At 42.7% G+C, this 18,987-nt stretch overlaps 1 protein-coding gene across 2 annotated transcripts in view; it reads right to left on the bottom strand.

The window, feature by feature from the left end:
* The window catches only part of nkain4 (sodium/potassium transporting ATPase interacting 4), a 43,272-nt gene extending 25,259 nt beyond the window's left edge, over window positions 1-18,013 (bottom strand). For both annotated transcript variants that reach the window (XM_020629593.3, XM_020629594.3), the window contains exons 1-3: window positions 17,652-18,013; window positions 1,690-1,827; window positions 323-403 (exon numbers count right to left, since the gene is read on the bottom strand). In XM_020629593.3, coding sequence (XP_020485249.1) covers window positions 323-403; window positions 1,690-1,827; window positions 17,652-17,705 — 273 coding nt within the window. In that variant the 5' untranslated portion in view covers window positions 17,706-18,013. The remainder of the gene's footprint in view (window positions 1-322; window positions 404-1,689; window positions 1,828-17,651) is intronic.
* Window positions 18,014-18,987: the final 974 nt, after the last annotated feature.

Below are 18,987 nucleotides of genomic sequence, written 5' to 3'. Positions count from 1 at the left end.
TTTATGCATATTCTTAACAAAAGAACTGCCGGTTAATCAAGAAAAGTACTTTTCTATGGCTGTGGTATAAGAGTTTATGAGCAGTAACAGCCTTTCAGTATGCCTAAAAAGACACCTGCAGTGTAGGTGGTTCATCTCTCAGACAGGGGAATATTAATCAGACTTCACTTCCTCATCTGACTGCAAGCATGACATCAGAGGGAAAAGAACATTCATCAGTGCAGACAAAGCCGTACGACAACCAGCGCGACAGATGAACAAAGAGAGATTTGGTAAAAAATTTTTTAAAAAAGCAGCCGACAGAACATTTCTGAAGTCTCACCTTGGAGAGTCCGCCTACGTCCAGGTAGAAGCAGATGATGAAGACGTTCCAGGCCACCCACAGAGCGGCCCACACTGTATACTGAAGGGCAAAGACACAGGCAGATTAGTGCCATGGCAACTAGATGAACAGAACAGGGTATGACAGCTAAAAAATAAAATAAAAAAGCAGGTTGAATCTATAAGCTCCTGAGAGGGGGAAGTCAGTAGTGGATGGTGTGCTCATGTATACACTCCCATGCACAGATATTGTATCACACACACCTATGTGTTATATAAATTGACACACTATACAAAAAAAATTGGTATGGAGGACCTCTCCTCTTTTCAAGGCGCTTGTAAGTTCAGCAAGTCATAAAGGCCCTAAGGGAGCTGAAGCTTTTTAAACCCGCTGACGCTGAATTCAACTCACGACCTGAACCGTTTATAAAAATTGTACAGTCAGACAAGCAGCCTGTTGACAGACACAGAGAAGTATTTACTGACAGAAAGATAGAGGCGCATCATTGTAAAGGAAGGTTGTGAAATCTTCTGACTCATGATGAATTATAGGTTTGAAATGTCAGAGGTGTCAGAGGAAGAGCGGAAGGCAAAACACTGCTTTTGTAAAAAAAAAAAAAAAACATGTTGAATCATGAAACTCCTTAGCTCGCTCTCTGCTATTTTCCACTTGTAGTACAACAAAAGCTTCACTCTCCCTCCTTCCTCTCCACCCTTCAATTCATGCTTCCTCTGTTTCTTTATTTTGTCCTTGGAGCCTCCTGCCTATCCTCCTACATCCCCCTGTCTGTCTTTATTTACTCTCGTCTCCTCTGTTTCAATCTCACCCCCTCAACCCCCATCTTTTCCTGTCATCAACATCACCATCTGTCCCTTCACTAGCGCTGCTAAAAACAGGCATTTTATCTCCAACATAAACGTCATGGTTTCATACACAAACGGACGTGCAAAACGAACACATTTGTGAAGCTGCATAGTGGCACTTTTAAACAGGAGGAGTAAACCGAACCCTGCACATGCTTTGCATTGTGTTTCAAAGAATGACCTTCTCTGTCCAGAAAACTCTGCACAGCGTATAAATCTGATGAGCTCCTTAGTCCCCCCACGCAACACCCCCCCATCCTGTTTAATTAGCCCTAATTACCCAGGGATTACTGTGATTTAAGGGTGTCGCACGATGCACAAGAGAGTGAGGCTCACTTCACAGTTAAACAGGAAAGGCAGCAACATGTCCGATCAGATGCTCAGGCAGACGACTAATGCAAAGTGATAGGACACTGCTTAACAGAAACCGTGAGGAATTGGATTATGGGACAGGCTGTTCGGAGCCTCACGTGAACTTCCCAGTCTTCATTTACGTGTACTCACCACAATAATGTAGCGCGGCCTGTACTGAATGGTGCCGAAGAGGCCGAGGATGACGATGATGATGTGGAAGAAGTTGGCCAGGATTGGGGCCCATTGGTAACCCAGGAAGTCAAAGACCTGTCTCTCTAAAGCCAAGACCTAGAGGGGGTAAAGATAAAGAGAAATGTTAGGTTCAAAGATCACAACGCATACTTTACTTTGTTTCAGACCCATAGGTCCATATCGTACTTCAACAAAAAAAAAAAAAAAACCTGAAGAAGGTCAGGGTTTGTAAAAAGCTTAAAAAAACACGGCCCTAGATAAATGTCAGCTTTCATTCACACACTAGCAATTTGCTCATATACTTCTCAGATTATTGAGGACAATATATATTTACTTCTCAGCAAAAGGCCAACTTCCCTGTATTGACCTGGCCCACATGAACAGCCTGAGTGTTTAGCTCCCGACTTCAGGAGCACCCCAAGGTGAACACTGGAAGTTTAATAGAATAAACAATGACAGGTTTATCGATTTTACCCCTTCTAAGCAAAAGACGAGCTCACTCTTTCCAGCCAGCCTGCCAATGGCCTCCAGGAAGGAGAAAAAATCTCTGGGAACTTTACGGGAGGCATGGACCTTCCTTAATAAACCCCACTGCAGTGAGCTTAGGTGCTTATTAAAGTATGCACTCACAAACAATGTGTATATATGCACATGTGCGTGCATAAGCTAAGTTAAAGCCTCTACAATAAAATGAGGAATTCTACTGTTGTCTCAACGCTGGCTCCTCCTTTCCTCTCCTTCGTAAAAACAGTGGTTTCAGGGCAATTCTGTATACAAAGATTGATTTATTCATGATGTCCTTTGTTTTATTCCTTCCAAATACCTGTGCTCTTTGCATGCAAGATTTCTGTGCAACGGCAAAAACAGAGCAAAGCAATACGAGCCCTTAAAGACTGCAAGTTCCTATTTACATCAACTCAATTAGCCTGCCATTTGGGAGGGAATAGGGAGAGAGTGTGAAGCATTTAATTAGAATTCCATTGCCAATACAATTCAATTCCCGGTGTGTGTGTGTGTGTGTGTGTGTGTGTGTGTGTGTGTGTGCGCGTGCATGTCTAAGGCAACGATGTGTTTCCTTGTGTGTCGACATGTCATTTCCAGCCAAGCGCTTGAAGATGGATGAGGATGGGAGAGGATGCGAGGAGGGAATCTCGTCTCTGCCGAAATGATAGGAACGCACCACTGAGCACATTCATGCAAAAGTACACACACACACACACACACACACACACACACACACACACGACACACAGCTATGGCTGCTCTCCCTCATGTAATGGAAATGTTACTAGCAACCCGATGAGACTTTGTGACAGGCAAGGGAGCGAGATGATCAAATAAGGACAGCTCATTAAAAATGAACACTCCTTTGGATCGAGGGCGAGGTCAAAACCCCCCCACAAAGATGAATTCACTTTGACCTGTGCCAAGTGTTAGTGCAACAAAGTCAACAAAATATCTGCAATATTAAACGTGAGAAACAGAATGATTAATAGCTGGGATCAAAATAGAGATGGATGGGGACAATTTTATGAAGAAAAGATAAGAAAACGGATAAATAAGAGATAAAGGAAATGCAGAGGAAATCACACACGACATATGCTAACGTTAAACAACTGAGCTCCCTCCTTCTTAATAACCTCCGTCTATCCTTCTGGAAAAAAGGAAATGACTAAAGTCAAAGCAGATAGACATCTTCTGGTCAGCTCCTGGCCGCGCTCATAGAGTTCAATAAAAGTCACATCACTAGATGAGCGGCGGATAAGCTGCAGTTAGTTTTAGAGCTGACAGAGCTTACACTGACCCCTTTGAATAGATAACACTTGTGGGATTATTCACCAGCCTTTGTTTTATCGATGCATCTCTGGATAAACATCAGGAATAATACCAAAGGATTTATAAAGATAGGATTCATGATACATTATATTCATCAGAATCAACAACCATAACCTGCTCCAGATTATTTTAAAGAAGGACAGTTGTGAGAAAGAATATTTGTACACCTGATCAATAAAAAACTGATACACCGTCAGCCTTTTTTTTTTTTTTTTCATATTTACCCAACAAAAAAAAGGCCTCTTAAGCCGGGCAAAGACTGTGATTTCAGGGTGATCTTGACCTGCTTTTTTGAGTTGCACTACTATTGTGGAAGTGGGGCTCTGAATTTCAGCCCCACTTCAACATCCTGCATCGTCGTGCAATGTACAGATGAGTCACGCTCAGTTAGTGTGGCTCCCTCCACTTGATACCAGACAGAAAATGGGGAGTTTTATCTTCCATGTTGAAGTGAAGATAGTAAAGCTGAGCTCACAGAATGTCCTCTGGTAATCCTGATGGGGAAAAAAAAAAAAAAAAAAAAAAAAAAAAGAGAGATCCAAAGGCTTTACAAAATCTGTTAAACAGCTTTTATTCTATTTGGCTTGATGAATGCAAAAAGCCTTGGGAAGATATCTGGATGTAGTTGGTACCATTTCTTTTTAATTGCACTTGTGAAAAGTCTAAATGAATGAAGACATTTAAGCCCATTTACATCTTTTCCTCCTCTAATCAGCATATTACAAAACTGATATAATTATTTATTTAACTGTTAAATATACTTGCATGAATAGTGATTTGATATTTTAATGTTTCCACAAATAAAGTATAGATTGAAGATTATTTTGATATGTTTAAACGTTTGGCTTCATCACTGTAACTCACAATGCACACATACACTGTACACATCCATGTCTGGGGGGGTAAGTAAAAAAAAAGCAATAGTGATGCTAATGAACATGAACCTTCCTCCATCCAACACACATACAGCCATGGACCCTTTCCCTGAAATATTTCCACTGGTCATTGAATTAAAGAGTGTACAGGCATGAGGGTTGTGTGTGTGTGTGTGTGTGTGTGTGTGTGTGTGTGTGTGTGTGTGTGTGTGTGTGTGTGTGTGTGTGTGTGTGTGTGTGTGTGTGTGTGTGTGTGTGTGTGTGTGTGTGTGTGTGTGTGTGTGTGTGTGTGTGTGCGTGCGTGCGCGCATGTGTATTCTCTCCTCTCAGATGCTGTAGTAAGGCTATCATGTTCCCTGCTAACTCAATAATCTGCCAAAATGACAACAATCAATCAAGGATAGAGATGCCTCTGCCTATCCAGAAACACACACGCAGACACACACACTATTATCCGAACCCATATGGCACAATTAGCCCACAATTCATAGGAAGCAGGTTACTGGAGAGTGGGGCAGAATTTGATCAAAAGATACCAACGCTCTTCCAGGAATAGCGAGCGGGCTACATAACGGCTCGTAAAAGCCTCACACCGACCTCCTGCAAGCACAAATGACTCCCTCCAGGGTGACGGGATCTCTTAGTGTGTATTTTGGTTTCGGGGTGTGTATATGTTGCCCACACATACCACTCCTCCCACCATAAATACTAAGCAATTAAGGGGTGGGAATGGCAGCAGGATGCAACAAGCCCTCTCCCACCGTCCTCCATCTCACTCTCTTTTCACACTGGTCCCCCCCCCCCCCCCCCCATCTCTTCAAAACCATCAATTATCCCCTCCTTACCCATGTGATTCTGGATTATTAACAAGGACACTAGAACTCAATCCTGCTGCTTCCATCAGAAGGTGTTCGCCTATGCAGATCATCTCAGTTTTGAGAGGTGTGCACAAAAAGGACTAAACACACAAGTGGACACAATCTGGGGCTATAATTACAATTGTTCCAATGCTGGTCCCTGCCTAAAAAAATAAAAATGGTTTCAGGTAGCTATAACAAAACAGCTGTGTGGTGCAAAAAGATGTAAAGATCAGTTTTTTATCCTCCAATATTACGTATATTTTTTAATTGCACAGATATCAGAGGGGGGCTCTGTATCAGCCAATACTTAAAAACTACAACTAATTATATAGAATTGGTATCAGGAAGAAAAAAAGCTTTCTGAAAATGTCTCTCATAATCCCTCCTTCCCACAACACAAGAATTCAGGGAATCAAAATGCAAAAAAATGTCCAATGGCTCACCAACGTCTGTGACATGCCTTAAAGGAGAAATGAAAAGGAAAGTAAGCTACACATAAGAGTGATGAAGGATCAAACTTATCTGAGGAAGGAAAACGGTTTGATCCACATCATTTGAAAGCTAATTGAGATGTGCATGTGCGCTCAAAATACATTAAAAAAAACCAAAAAAAAAAACACAGTTGCTTTAGTGAAGCAGCCAACCAGGATTCGGAAATAGAAAACATTACGGTGGCTTGATGAGTTATTCAATGATGAAAGGCTTATCTGCGTTGTCAAAATTAGCGATCTGCAGTAGTAGGATCATTTCTGATTAGGTGTGAAGGAGGACCTGATGATGACCCCCCCGCAGCAAGAGGACTGAGGTGACTGGTGACACTCTGATTCCCACTTTCGCCTGCAGATACTATAAATCAGATCAGTGGTACATCTGTACATCCTCAGTGAAATGCCCTCTGATAACATGTTACCCAATGTGTCATCAGGATCTCTAGCTTTGAAGAGCTGGCCTGTCTGTCTGCCTGTCTGTCTGTCTGTCTGTCTGTCTGTGTGTGTGCTCATTCTGTATTACTTTAGGCTGCATGAGTCAGTCTCCTCCGTGTTCAAGCATATCACTCTGACTCACAACCGGGCAGGAGGATGGAAGAGCAGAGGTGAATTATGATTCCTTCTAACAAGCCATCTCCTGGTTTTTTGTTGTTGTTTTTTTTAGCTCAGTGGCTTTGCTGATGGGCTGTTTTCAATTTAGACGTACAGATTAGCCAATGAAGCGAAGCCGGATAACACGATATGAATCTGAAGTGCAGTTTTAGTGCGATATCCTAATTATCAGCTTGGTTCCACATGTGTTTCATACTCTATCTGGCAGAAGCATTATGCATTACCTGCTGTGTGTCACTGGGATTGACTGCCAAGGCAAAACACGGCACAGTGTCTAAAGCCAGCCTCTGATCATTGCTTACCTCTTCATATAGTTTGAAATAAAACACTAGTTTGGATTTCCCTCATGAATGTTAAAACCATCTAAGAGAAGCTCCGGGTCTATGACTACTTGCATGACCCGTGAAACGAGTGGTTTTTACATTTCGCTCTTGAGATCCTCCCAAAGGGGAACAAACCTGCATCTGAGAGGTCTGGAGATGATTAACAGGATAGACAATCACAAGAAGCATCTCTGCTACACAAGATTACTTAATTGCTTACAATATCTTTGCATTTTTCTTGCAAAAATATTTGATAAATGTACCTCTTCAGGGCTGTAAACATATGTAAGATAACAAACATGAGAGAGAATTAGTCATTGGATGAACTTGAACATAATTCAGAGAAAAAAAAGGAAGAGTTTCAAAGGGTTCCTCAGTAGTGAGGAGCCAAGACTTGACCTTAACTTCAGGTCTGACAGCCTGGGTACAAAATCAAATTATAGTTGGTCTAATCAGGTCACTCAGAGTTTAATACCTTGGTTTAAAGGTATTTGTGTTGATATGTCTGATACCAGATTGGACCCAATAGGACCTGAGTGTACCTTTTATGAGATTTGATCACGTGGTGGATTATAATCACAGCAAAAACTAATATTTTAGAATGAATGAAAAAGATTTGTGCTATTAAATGCCTCACTATTTATAGAGGGGGGGGGGGGGGGGGGGGTGTTCATTGATATTAAAACGACATAAAAAAAACCATCCCTTGTATATCCTTCGACTGTTTGGTCAGCTATATGGTATTTTCCCCTGCCTTGTAAGCATAGAATCTTTACTTTTAGAGGATAAGTTTTTGCTCGCCCCTTTCCTTTGCAATTTTCAGTACAAGAGGCTCAAAGTGTCTGTACTCACATAACTGATTCAATCAGCAAATAACAACTATCCAAAGAGAGATCAAAACAGCTGCTCTATTCAAAATCAAAATTGAGAGAAAGACAGTCACAAAAACAAGCCAGAGGCAGCCAGGCACTTTTTTTTATTTTTTATGTGCCAACGCTTTGCCCTGGCTTGTCTGTACTCTGTGACTCCCAGCAGGCAGTAAAGTACTTCTCAAAAACTTTCTCCAATCCAATTTTTCACCTCTCGCCCGGGTAAAGTCATTATACTCTGGTGCCTGCCCGGTCCTTGCGTAACTAATGGTGCCAATCTCGGTACGTGTGTGTGTATATGTGTGGCTTTCATCTGGTACATGGCGGTTTGGATAGATAGATGGCCCTTGGTGGTGCCTGGTCTCACGGAGCTGGGACAGGGATTAAGAGGTAGGGTGCCTCTATAAGCCACTTTCTTCTTCGCTGTTTGAAATATGGGCCACGCGGTGAAATAAAACGGCTACTCCCTTTGTAGCTCACTAAGTACCACTTGTTTTAGGTGTGGTGCTAAGCAGACATGAACTGGAGTGCACCATGCAGTTCTGTTTTTTTGGAAAGTGACCATTGAGAGCCTATGAATGAAAAGAGCCCTTTATTTAAGATTAAATATGCTAAACCTCCAGTGCTCTTGGTGCTAATAACATGCTAATCTTTCAGTGCTATTGGGAACACACAACACATAAATCCATCCCAATGAAAGAAACATAATAAAATGCCTCTGCTTTGAACTGAATCTCCCTCCAGACTCTGGCAAACTACTTTCAACTTATTTGGTCTGTTGTGTTGCACTGGTAGCTGTTAGTGTGGATGACTTTGAGAGAGGACTAGCAACACAGTCGGGTCTGGACTCCAAAAGCATTTTAAGTTCATTTCAATGAAGGCAGCTTTGTTCAGTTTGCTTAAACTAAGCCCTTGCTCCTCTTTATACAGAGCTTCTTAAGACAAACTGGGTGTTTTCTAGTGGCTGGGCTAGTGAGCCCAATTAGTCATTGACGACAACCTGATCTTCTATGAACCTATAAACCATCTACCTTGTGAAAGTAAAGCTAGACTAGAGAAGAATCATGGCTTGAAATGCAAAATTCAATATTTCACCAATATTGCACAATGATTTAACATAAAAGTGCATTTAAATGAGTCAACATGATGAAATATATCATGGTTGGCACTAATTAGGTTTTGCAATTAGCTCTTAAGTGAGATATACTGCACATGCACGGGGCGTCGGGAAGCCTTTAGAAGTTATGTTGTGTGCCCCATGTAGAGGCTGTAGTCCTCATCGCAGTGACATTGCTTTTGAAACCAACAACTGCCCTTGTTGCATGTCACCCCCACTCAATCCTCCCAACGTTTCCTGCACTCTTCAGCTGTCCAATCCAATAATAAAAGGCTCCAAAAAAAACCACCACAAAATAAATATAATGCACATGCAAGAGTCTCTGCTTGAACTAGCGTTTTAAACGGTTTCATCTTTGAGAGATACGTATATTAGCCTCTGAGACATGTCGCAGCAGGAAAAGCAAAGCATGAAAATACTAAACAAAAGAATAACTAATTACATTTAGATCATTTACCACTTTCTGCGTATTGTGCACATTCAATGTCAGAGTAATAGAACACTATAAAAGAATACCTTTCCCATATTTTATCTGTACACAGTCAAATCAGACTCAGTTTTAATATATTTTACTGAAGAATACAAATCTATATAATGAAAATTAAATAATCCTAGTGATACAATAATATCATTTTATGTTTCTGTAAATATGACTGACACTTCCTTTTTGATAGCTCAATGACTTCAGCTATGACGGCCATGTAAGACATGACTGTGTTTACACACATGATCAAAAGACAAAGACGAGTAAAATTACTTAAAGGGATACTTCACCCATTTGCATTAAGCATTGTATCAGTAGTAAACTGGTAGGATTTTTGAATGGTCGTGCATCCAGCCTGTGGCCTGCAGTGCTGTGCATTCTGGGATTTGGTGTCTTTCATCCACATGAGCCAAAAAGACACGTTCTGCCTTTTCTCGGCCTCGAAGGCACCAACTTCAAAATGTATTTCACATTTCTACTACATACATGACCCAATGTCAACACAGATTCATGTTTCAACGGGTGACGTGTCCCTTTAATGTAGAAGAAACATTCCCTATATATTTCTACAAAAGGGTCCATTTGCAGTTTTTCTCATCCTAGAAGGGATACTCATTTCAACAGTAAACCTGTGAATCCAGAAATGCTGTGTTTAACTCACCCATGCTCACCTTCTCAATATCAAAAGGCCTGTTCAAAACTTACAAGACAGCGTTAAAAGGTTTCGAAAACACAAAAAAATAACCAGCTGATGTGACGATGAAGCAAGTTCATCGCAAAAATTACCCAAATTCTCACACTGCAACAGAAAACATCCTTCCTCATAGTCTGGTGTCTCTTGTGAAACGCTTATCTCGCCCTGTCTCCCCTTCCTCCCTTTATCTCTCTTCCTCCCCTGTGCCGTCAGCCAACATTTCTCTCAGGTTTATCTGCAAAGGTTGCCGCAATGTTTGGATTATTAGAGGCTAATTTAGACTTCGCTTGCATAAACTTGAAGAGGCATGCGGCAGCACGGGTTGTTCTGATTTCTGCCTCAACCCAAGGGATTACTGTCACTTGTGAGGTTCTGTCTCCTTTTCTTGTGCCTCCAAATTTTGCTTGTTTGTTGTGTGGGTGTCCTATGGAAAATGAGAGATGAGACAGCAGACTGCAGCAGACTTAGATACTTTGATTTCTCAGAGGAGCTGATGGAAGAAAAAAAAGGACAAGAATACACAAATGGATAAAACCCAAACCAACTAACAATGGATAGGATGGATGAGGAATGTGACGAAATGAGAGCAGCTTAAACCAGCCAATCCCCTCTCCCTTTCTGGCTCCCCATGTCCCAGATCCAACAAAAACTGTTCAGGTTTCGCCCCAATTAACAAGTAGGCAATTAAGCCATGACAGAGGGAAATTCTCATCAAGAACACGCAGTCAGGAACGGCAAACAGCTGTCAGCAGTTTGCACCCTCCAGCTAGACTTTCTATAATTGAGTCAGTAATGTTGCTCTTTTCATCATAATACCATCACTCTTAATCTCTCATCCACCAGCACAGGAAGTTACACCATGCACATCCCTGCTGTCCAACTGTGTGATCACACAAGACAATCATAGCAAAAACATCTGTGAAGTCATCAGCCAATTGTAAAACAAGCACTGAATGCCTTAAACAGGGAGGGGGGGGGTTATAGTGAGACGAATATCCTTTGCAGACTTTCAGCTGAGTGTATGATCTGTCAAGATAGTCATCCCAGCTGTGGTGCTCCCAAAGCAATTTATTCAATGCCACACTATAACAAATGACACCGCTGGAACGGAAAGAGAGAAATGGGCTTGCAAGTAGTTCTACTTTTATCTCCATTATAGCTTAATATGCATTGTCACTGATGTGGAACACACAGACACACTCACACACTCTGCGTGAATGGGTACATGCCCGAACACGCTCACATTCGCCCAAGGTTTTCTCTACGACCACATAATTAATGGTGTGTTAAATTGAAGACACTAAATTGGCTAACAGTTGTAAAAAAAAAAAAAAGGGCCACCAGGGACAACGAGAGGATGGTTTTTACTAGAACACACATATTATTATAAACCAACATGCAGCTAGCAAGGGCGGTGACTCCAAACTCCAGGGAAGGTTGGAAAACAAGAGCAAGGTCAGCACCTCCTCTCAATTAGCATATAACACTGCTGCTTTATCTATGTTTAACAAGCAAGCACAGGCAAACATGAGAAATAAGCACGTTTTTCCGACACACAGTCCAAAGCGAACCACTCTGCTGTATCTGGGATGTTGCATTATGGGTGGGTCTTTTTTTGTGGTAAGGTTTAAGGCTATAAATAGAACTATCTGAGTGACGGTTGTCCTAAAAGCAGGGTATGTTTCCCGTCTCGTCCTATGCAGCCAGTCCCCCCCCCCCCCAGCTGGTCCACCAGCACTCATCTCTCTCCACAAGATGCTCCCTCAGATTTGCATCATACATTGCCATGTCTCCCCTTGACAGGTTTGTTTTTTAATTCCTGCAGGCTCTTCTCTGCATCTTGTTTTGTACGAAAGGGTCTCTGTGGTAACAGAGAAGCAGAGAGAGGATAGGGGAGGGAACTGAAAAGACAACGAAAGAGAGATGGGGGGGGGGGGAGGGAGGGAGAGCTAAACAGAGATCTCACGTCTCAAGGGTCATGCAAGTAATTGGCCCAGAGTGAGGGGTCGAGCAATCACCCTCCCCCCCCCCCCCCCTTTCTCTTCACCTTTCAGTGTGCATCTTTCCCAAATCTCCAGTGACTCTGGCTCTGCTGATAAATCACATGCTGATCAATAATTCAAACATATTCACAGCACAGGGAGAAAATGGGAAAAAATAATTGGGGGGGGAAAGGGATTTGACACAAAGCCTTGTTGTGATTTAACAAAGAATACACGTTAGGGGAGGAGCTTAAACAGCTGATTACACATTCAGGCAATGTTTCTCATATGCCTAGGTTTGTGTTATAGACTCTCAGGTGAGATGATGGCACACACAAGAGAGCTCCAAAAGTCTGGGGTGTGAGTGCAAATTTATTATGCAGTCACCTTGCTTCACTCACACACACACACACACACACACACACACACCTTTTTTTTTGATGGGGCTCATATTTGCAGTTAAGGCCAGACAGGACGTGTCAGGGTCTGCTCTACTGTGGATGAGGGCTGTTCAGGAATCACAATCAGCACAACCTGGGTCAAGACCGCAATCAGCACTGAACACCGGGGGTCCATTTGACAGCACAAGCACTGCTCTCGCACTCTCACACACACACACTTTACTTATGTCGACCTGGTTAACCTTAACAATAAAAAAGGGGAGTTAAGACCTCCGTGTCTAAAATCACTTGAACCTCTGGATCTAGGTTGCCCGCCATAACACTGTTAGTTTTCTGCTTGTCACTTCCTACTTCCAAAATATTTCTGGTTGAAAACAGACCAATGGGAACCCTTTGTTGCTGTTGTTTAAAATGTTGCATTCCCATGCTTGTGCACACTTTAGACTGACAGGTCAAAGTAGGTGTACCACGCTTCAGCATTGTACGGAGCACTCACACTAGTCAAACAAACCCGTCTTTGGGGGTCAAACGTGCTTCGGCATAGTACGGATTGCCTACTGTGAGTGAGCCCTTACATGCAGATAGAAAAAGTCGATTTATTGCATTAGTCTGACTTAAACTAGGCTTTCAAAAGCATGTAAACATGTTTGTCTGAAGATCATACTGAAATTGTACCAAGTTGAATGACTTGAGGTCAGACTTACACCCACCTACATAAGGCGGTTGGGAATCAATTTACTCTTGCAATGGATACGTCTCAATCAGACTGTGCAAGCTCCCCAGTTCCCATGCGAGACCTTGACCCTGGAGTCAAAAAGCATAAAAGCGTAGCATAGCAGAAGTTGCATTGTCGTCTGCCTTCGTATATCACTATAAGCTAGAGGGATAGCGCCCATCGCATTTGGACAAAAAAAGTAAGCAAATGTAAAGGTACTGAATATAAATGTCATGAAGGCATGTAAAGTAACAAAGGTGTAACATAAATGCAAAAGAATCACTTAAAAATCTTAGAATGGACAGGACATAACAGCAAAATGTTGGGAAGAGAAAGTGGGGGGTGACATGGAGCAAAGGACCGAGGTCGGATTCGAACCCCCGGTCGCTGCTACAAGGACTTTAGCATGGGGCAAGCGTCATAACCAGAAGGCTACCGGCACCACCAGTTTTTTAACTACTGTAGGTTCAATATGAAAGTACAAAGGCGTAGAACAGTGAAACTTAGTTAGCATGCTGCAAGTCCTTTACAAATTGCGATTCAACAGAAGCAGCATTGTTTTGATCCAGGTAGTCAAATAAGAGTCCCCTTAAAATCATATTTCTCAAATTAGCCAGTTAATATTTTGCTTCTGGCTTTTGTAGCATTTGGCACGTTACCCTTAGTTTACAGGGAACCCATGTCTGTAAAGCAGACTGTATAACACACACACACAAAGACACTATGGTTCACATCTGAATGGATAATTCAGAAGTGATATTCTGCAGCCATCTGTGAAAGCCTAAATAGTAACAGAAAGCAATGTGTTCTGCTCACATGGATATGAATCAGAATCCAGAGAAGCTTCAACATGACTTAATAGCAGACCTAGAGAGGCGAAGAAAGAGAGGGGCGGGGGGCGGGGGGAGGGATGAAAGAGCTGTGACCATCCACTCTATCCCCACTGGCCTATCAGCTCCATCAACCTGGCACTGCCAAGGAAATACAGTTCATTATCATTGATCACACTCAACTCCACACTCACGCTATAAAAGAAGTTACACGCTCTCTCTACAAAACAGAACCCAAAAGAGATCCCCAAAACTGATGTCTGTAGCAGCTGTAGCGGAATAAAATTACCCAAAACAGCTTTCATGTCCAAATATTTACTGCGTTTTGATATATTATCTCTAGTGGGAACAGCCAATGCAGAACCCGATTATACAGTAGAGGGAACTCAAACACCCAGGTCTGCTGGCCTGATCCAACGTTTTATCACCAGGCAATTTGCCCCAGCTGCAATAATTATTCTTAATTGCAGCTATTTGGTGCATGAATGTCAACGCTACGGGTGAGGACCTTGTGCGTTAAGCATGTGTACATCAGTGAGGTGAGAGAGACTGTAATTTGATAGACATCGAAAATCACTAAGCTCATAAATATTCAACAAGGCATCTGAATGTTAGTGCTTCCATAAAGCAAATGAGTAAATGAAAAAATCCAAGCCTAAATCCTTAGTAATGTGTGGGAGATGACGTGAAGCCTGCCAAGGGATAATGTCATGCCTTTAGAGATAACGCTCCTCAGGAGGAGGCGCTCTTTTTCTGCACTCAAACTTTCTTGGAAGCACTTTGGTTGAACCCAGTCTTCTCCTGTGAAGCCCGCACTACAAAGTTAGTATTTCTGTTGCTATGTCATCAAAAGAGTAGAGGAAAAGTGGGCAGTGTGATGCAAGACATTACACACACACACACACACACAACACACTTCTGGGTAGTCTGACTGTAGCTTTAGAGGGGGAAGAGGAGGCAAAACTTGCAGATCTCAGCTGCCTCTGTGAGTCACTTATCTATAAGAGCACTTTGTTCTACATGAGAACAAATGAAGCCATTCACTCTGACAACATGGACAGATTTTTCTTCTCATGACTAGTGATCAAATGAAACTCCTACGAGCTCTTTCCTCCATTTCTCTCATCTTGCCGTCTGTCCTCCCCTCACATAAAGGCTGCGATCTTAACTCAACACAAGACACTACTTCCAACCAATAACTCACAGTTCAGAGGGCGCAGCTGTGTTTGTGGGTGTGTCCGAGCATGAAACAGTGTCCGCGTCTCGTGAGGTTGCATCCCCTCGGTTCTCAATGCGCAGTTATGGCTCCGGCATCTTCAGGGTCAACGTTCAGTTCTGAGCTCATTACCCCTTCTCCACTGTGATTATCTGCGTGTCTCCCCGTCCGCCCTCGCCCTGAAAACCACCGTGACCAACAAAGAGGCCTCCTCCATCAATCACGCAGTGTCCACCGCCGCGCATTAACCGTCGACTCTATTCAGCGCGACGTCCCTCCTCGTGGCCAGTCACTGACGCTCGCAATATGTCTGACAATATCCCACCGATCCACACACTTCCACGCCGGGGTCAACTTTGGGTCAACACCTCAAACAACCAACCCGTAGAGACACGAACGAGCTTGCCTGTGTCTAGGAGTACAAACAAATCATTAGACAGACAGGGCTCCCTGCCAATGCTCGCCATCGCCATTCTCTGGGGCTGATCGGGGGTTCTGACAACGATCCAGCCTCTCTGTCTGGAATGGTTAGTCTGCTGAGGGAAGAGGGAACCAAGGCGTTCCGATCAATACATCCTCATTATCTGTTGCCTTCTGTCCCAGAGAGATGAGTCCCTACGCTCGGCCTGTTGATGAGGAAAGCGCACCACAATTCAATTAGGGGATGGCCGAGATGCCAAAAGAGGTTTGATCAAAGCACTCTGCCGGGCTAATTAGCACACACGATGGTTCACAGGGGTTATATTTTTTTACATCAGAGGAGCAGGGTAGGTTGTTTTGTTAATGGTAGTTTTACCCCGTAATGGACTGGGAATAACCTGGCTCATTGTCAATGCATAGGTTTTAGCCAGGAGGGGACTGGGGGCCCCTTGTGTTGCTCCACACATTGGCACAATGTAAATTCACGTGTGCGTTCACACACGCCTACCACCGGATGACCTTCAGAAAAGGTTACACAGAGTTTAATGGGACCCCTCTTTGCAGGTTAAAGTCGTCAGAAGTGTGCAGGTGTGTATGGCTGCAGACAGGAAGTGTCAGGTCCTCCAGAAATAGTGCTGGGGGGGGGGGGGGGAATAAAGCTGTTTCCAGGAGTCTCTTCAGGGACTTTTTTAGGCAGCCCCACTGACAGCTTTATAAACCTCTTAACAAATGGCCGACCTCCTCCTCCTCTCTAATGAGGTAAAGAAGTCCGAAAACTGCAAAGGGAAAACAGCTGTGTCCCTAAAGGTGCGAGTTCATAACCATTTGTGTGTCTGTCGAGAACAAAGACCCAATTTCATTTTGAACCTATATTAGCAATTTCCTATACTTTAAAGCATAAACTTCAGATTCTGTGAAACTACCTCAACAGAAGGAAGAAACCTGTAGCTCTGAGCAAACTCCAAAGGGGTCTAAAAGTAGGCTACATATTAAATAAAAAGGGTTGAGTGTTAATTGTTAAGAGTTAACTTGCATTCTTTTCAACCAGAGTTATGACCGTTTTATGCTTTTCTTTTTGTTCCACGTTTCTTTGTGCATGCATGATACAATCTATCAAAACTTTCCCATTTCACTCTTTGTCTGGGAAAGAGTTTATTACTCCCTTAGCTGTTAAAAGTGACATTTACTCGAGGGCGTTCGGTGTGAGCAAGCTTGGTTTTAATGCAGCCATAAATAACCGAGTCACACCCTGTCAAGTAAACTCCACTCAGGGATAGTGGCAAAGGCAAGCTCGTCTGCATCATCTGAGACTGAGCGGATACCATCTGTAAAATGTCAAGTTTACCTATCAGAGGCTGAAACGCTTCAACAAGCTATAATAAGCTGCTGCGAAAGCTGTGATTTGTGGATGAAAGCATCCCAAAATGGAACCTCTTCATCTGTATGAAGTTATTTATCATGTATTGTGCTGACAAATCAGATACGAAATGTCCATATCAGAAGGCATTTAATATTACAAGGCACCGGCGATACTTGATAATAATTCAGAGGCAGAGAAGGGCTTTGAAAAAGAGCAGCAAGAACATTCATTAAGGTGTTATTTTAAACTCTGTTTTTAAGTACACATTAAATGCACAATTTCAATATTCAAAAGAGCAAATCCACTTATTTGTTCATGCACTTTAATCATGCATCACACACAGCATATTTAGCCCCATTTGCCCATCATTGTGCCACTACTTGAGGCGTTAGTGCTTGAAAGAGCTGACTTCCTAACCCCAACAGTGCCATATGTTTCCTGTCACAACAGAGCATTTCCTCACTGCTCAGGAATAGAAATGAACAACACTTACAGGCTACTTAAAAATATTCACAAGCTGGGAATTATATAATTCATGGGTCACGATTTAATAAAACATTTGCTGCAAATATCAACCAGCGAGAGTGGGAGAAATAAGAAAACATGAAGACATGTTTGCAGTGTGCCAATAGTGAATCTACCTACTCACAGTAAGAACTTTGTTAACGTAGCCAACACGTACTGTATGTCAACACTTTCACTGTGATAACCAGCCTTGTGACTCAAAGTTTGCATTTCCCGGGTAGGAAACACCATTCGAGAAATATATCGACAACACTTAAAACTTAACAACAAGTATATATATATATAAATAAATAAAAAATGTGGCTCAACTCACCAGCTGTAAAGTGCAAATAAAGATGAGAGTGCATCGTCCGCTGCAGCAGCCCATTGTGTCAGAGGCGAAAACGTGACTCTGCGCCGGGAGAAAAGGACTTGTAAATAGGCTAGAAGAGCTCTAAAACGCGCCGACCAGACTTCAGTCCTAATCCAAAAACCGGCGTCTCATTCTTCTCTCTTGCTCCTTTTCTCTTCTATGCAGAGCCACACAACAACAAAAAAACACGCGGCGTGGAGTGGTAGCCCCTGGCTGCTCTCTGTGTGACTCCGCTGCAGCCGGCTGATGTGGTAGCACTTGAAGGGGACTGACCGGGGTGGTTAGTTGGGTGGTTGGTTGGTTGCGAGCCGGTGTGTAAAAGAGAGAAGAGGGGGTGGGGGGAGGGCTGATAGGTGGTGGGGCAGTCTGAGGGGATGGGTGGTGGCTAACTGAGGGCGTGAACTGGGTTTTTTTTTTTAGGAAGCTGTTTTTTTTTGTGGTGGAGCAGCCGAAAAAGTGTGTAAGGGGTAAAAACAATTTGTTGTCATAATTAGCGGTACCTATCCTCGACCTGAAATACATCTCAACTCAATCAATATTTACACTTTAGGAGCATTAACAGCGACAGATGAAACGAACATGTATTTGGTTAATTGGTTAATTTTAGGACTGCATGGTGTGGTGAGATGTTAAATGTTAAAACAAAAGTCAGCACATCATTTTTTGGGATTCTGAGCACATGCCTAGGCTACATGAGGGCCACCGGGGTAGGGTTACAGAGGTGGAGTGGTGCCGTTCATGTTGACCCACTGATGGAGAAAAGGCGCCATCTTGTGACTAAATGACGATGCACAAGGAAGATTAAAAAAAAAAAAAAAAAAAAAGTGTAGGCTACTTTATAAAAAAAATAAAATAAAAATAAAAACCCGGTCCGGTCGTAATTGCACATCTAAACCAAAAAAATAGGCTAACCTAGATCTACTTGTTTTCACTATTTTCGTTATTCTCTCCCATGACGAGGCTTTTAGGGGGAATTGGAGTTTAACAAAAAAATGTAGGCCAACAGAACTTAGTCCCAATGAGGCACTTTTCCCACTTTAAGTATCCTAATAGTTTCAAACTTTGTATGGCGACTTTCTCTAGGTTACATAAAGTCCTAACTCCCATTTTATCTACCCTAGGCCTGTCTTTCGACCATCCCACCCCTCCCCTACCTCCTTTTCTCCACAGGCCTTTTGTTTAGATCTGCATTTTGCCTTCTGGGAAGCTACTGCTTGATATAATTTATAATAGAAAGGATCTGAAAAGCAACTCTCAGTCAGCCTCCTCCTCCTCCTCCTCCTCCTCCCTCTCTCGG

This window comes from Labrus bergylta, chromosome 12 (genome assembly GCF_963930695.1).
Source record: "Labrus bergylta chromosome 12, fLabBer1.1, whole genome shotgun sequence".
Classification (NCBI taxonomy): Eukaryota; Metazoa; Chordata; class Actinopteri; order Labriformes; family Labridae; genus Labrus; species Labrus bergylta.
Note: the sequence above shows the minus strand (reverse complement) of the source record. Positions and strands in the feature narration are given on the sequence as shown.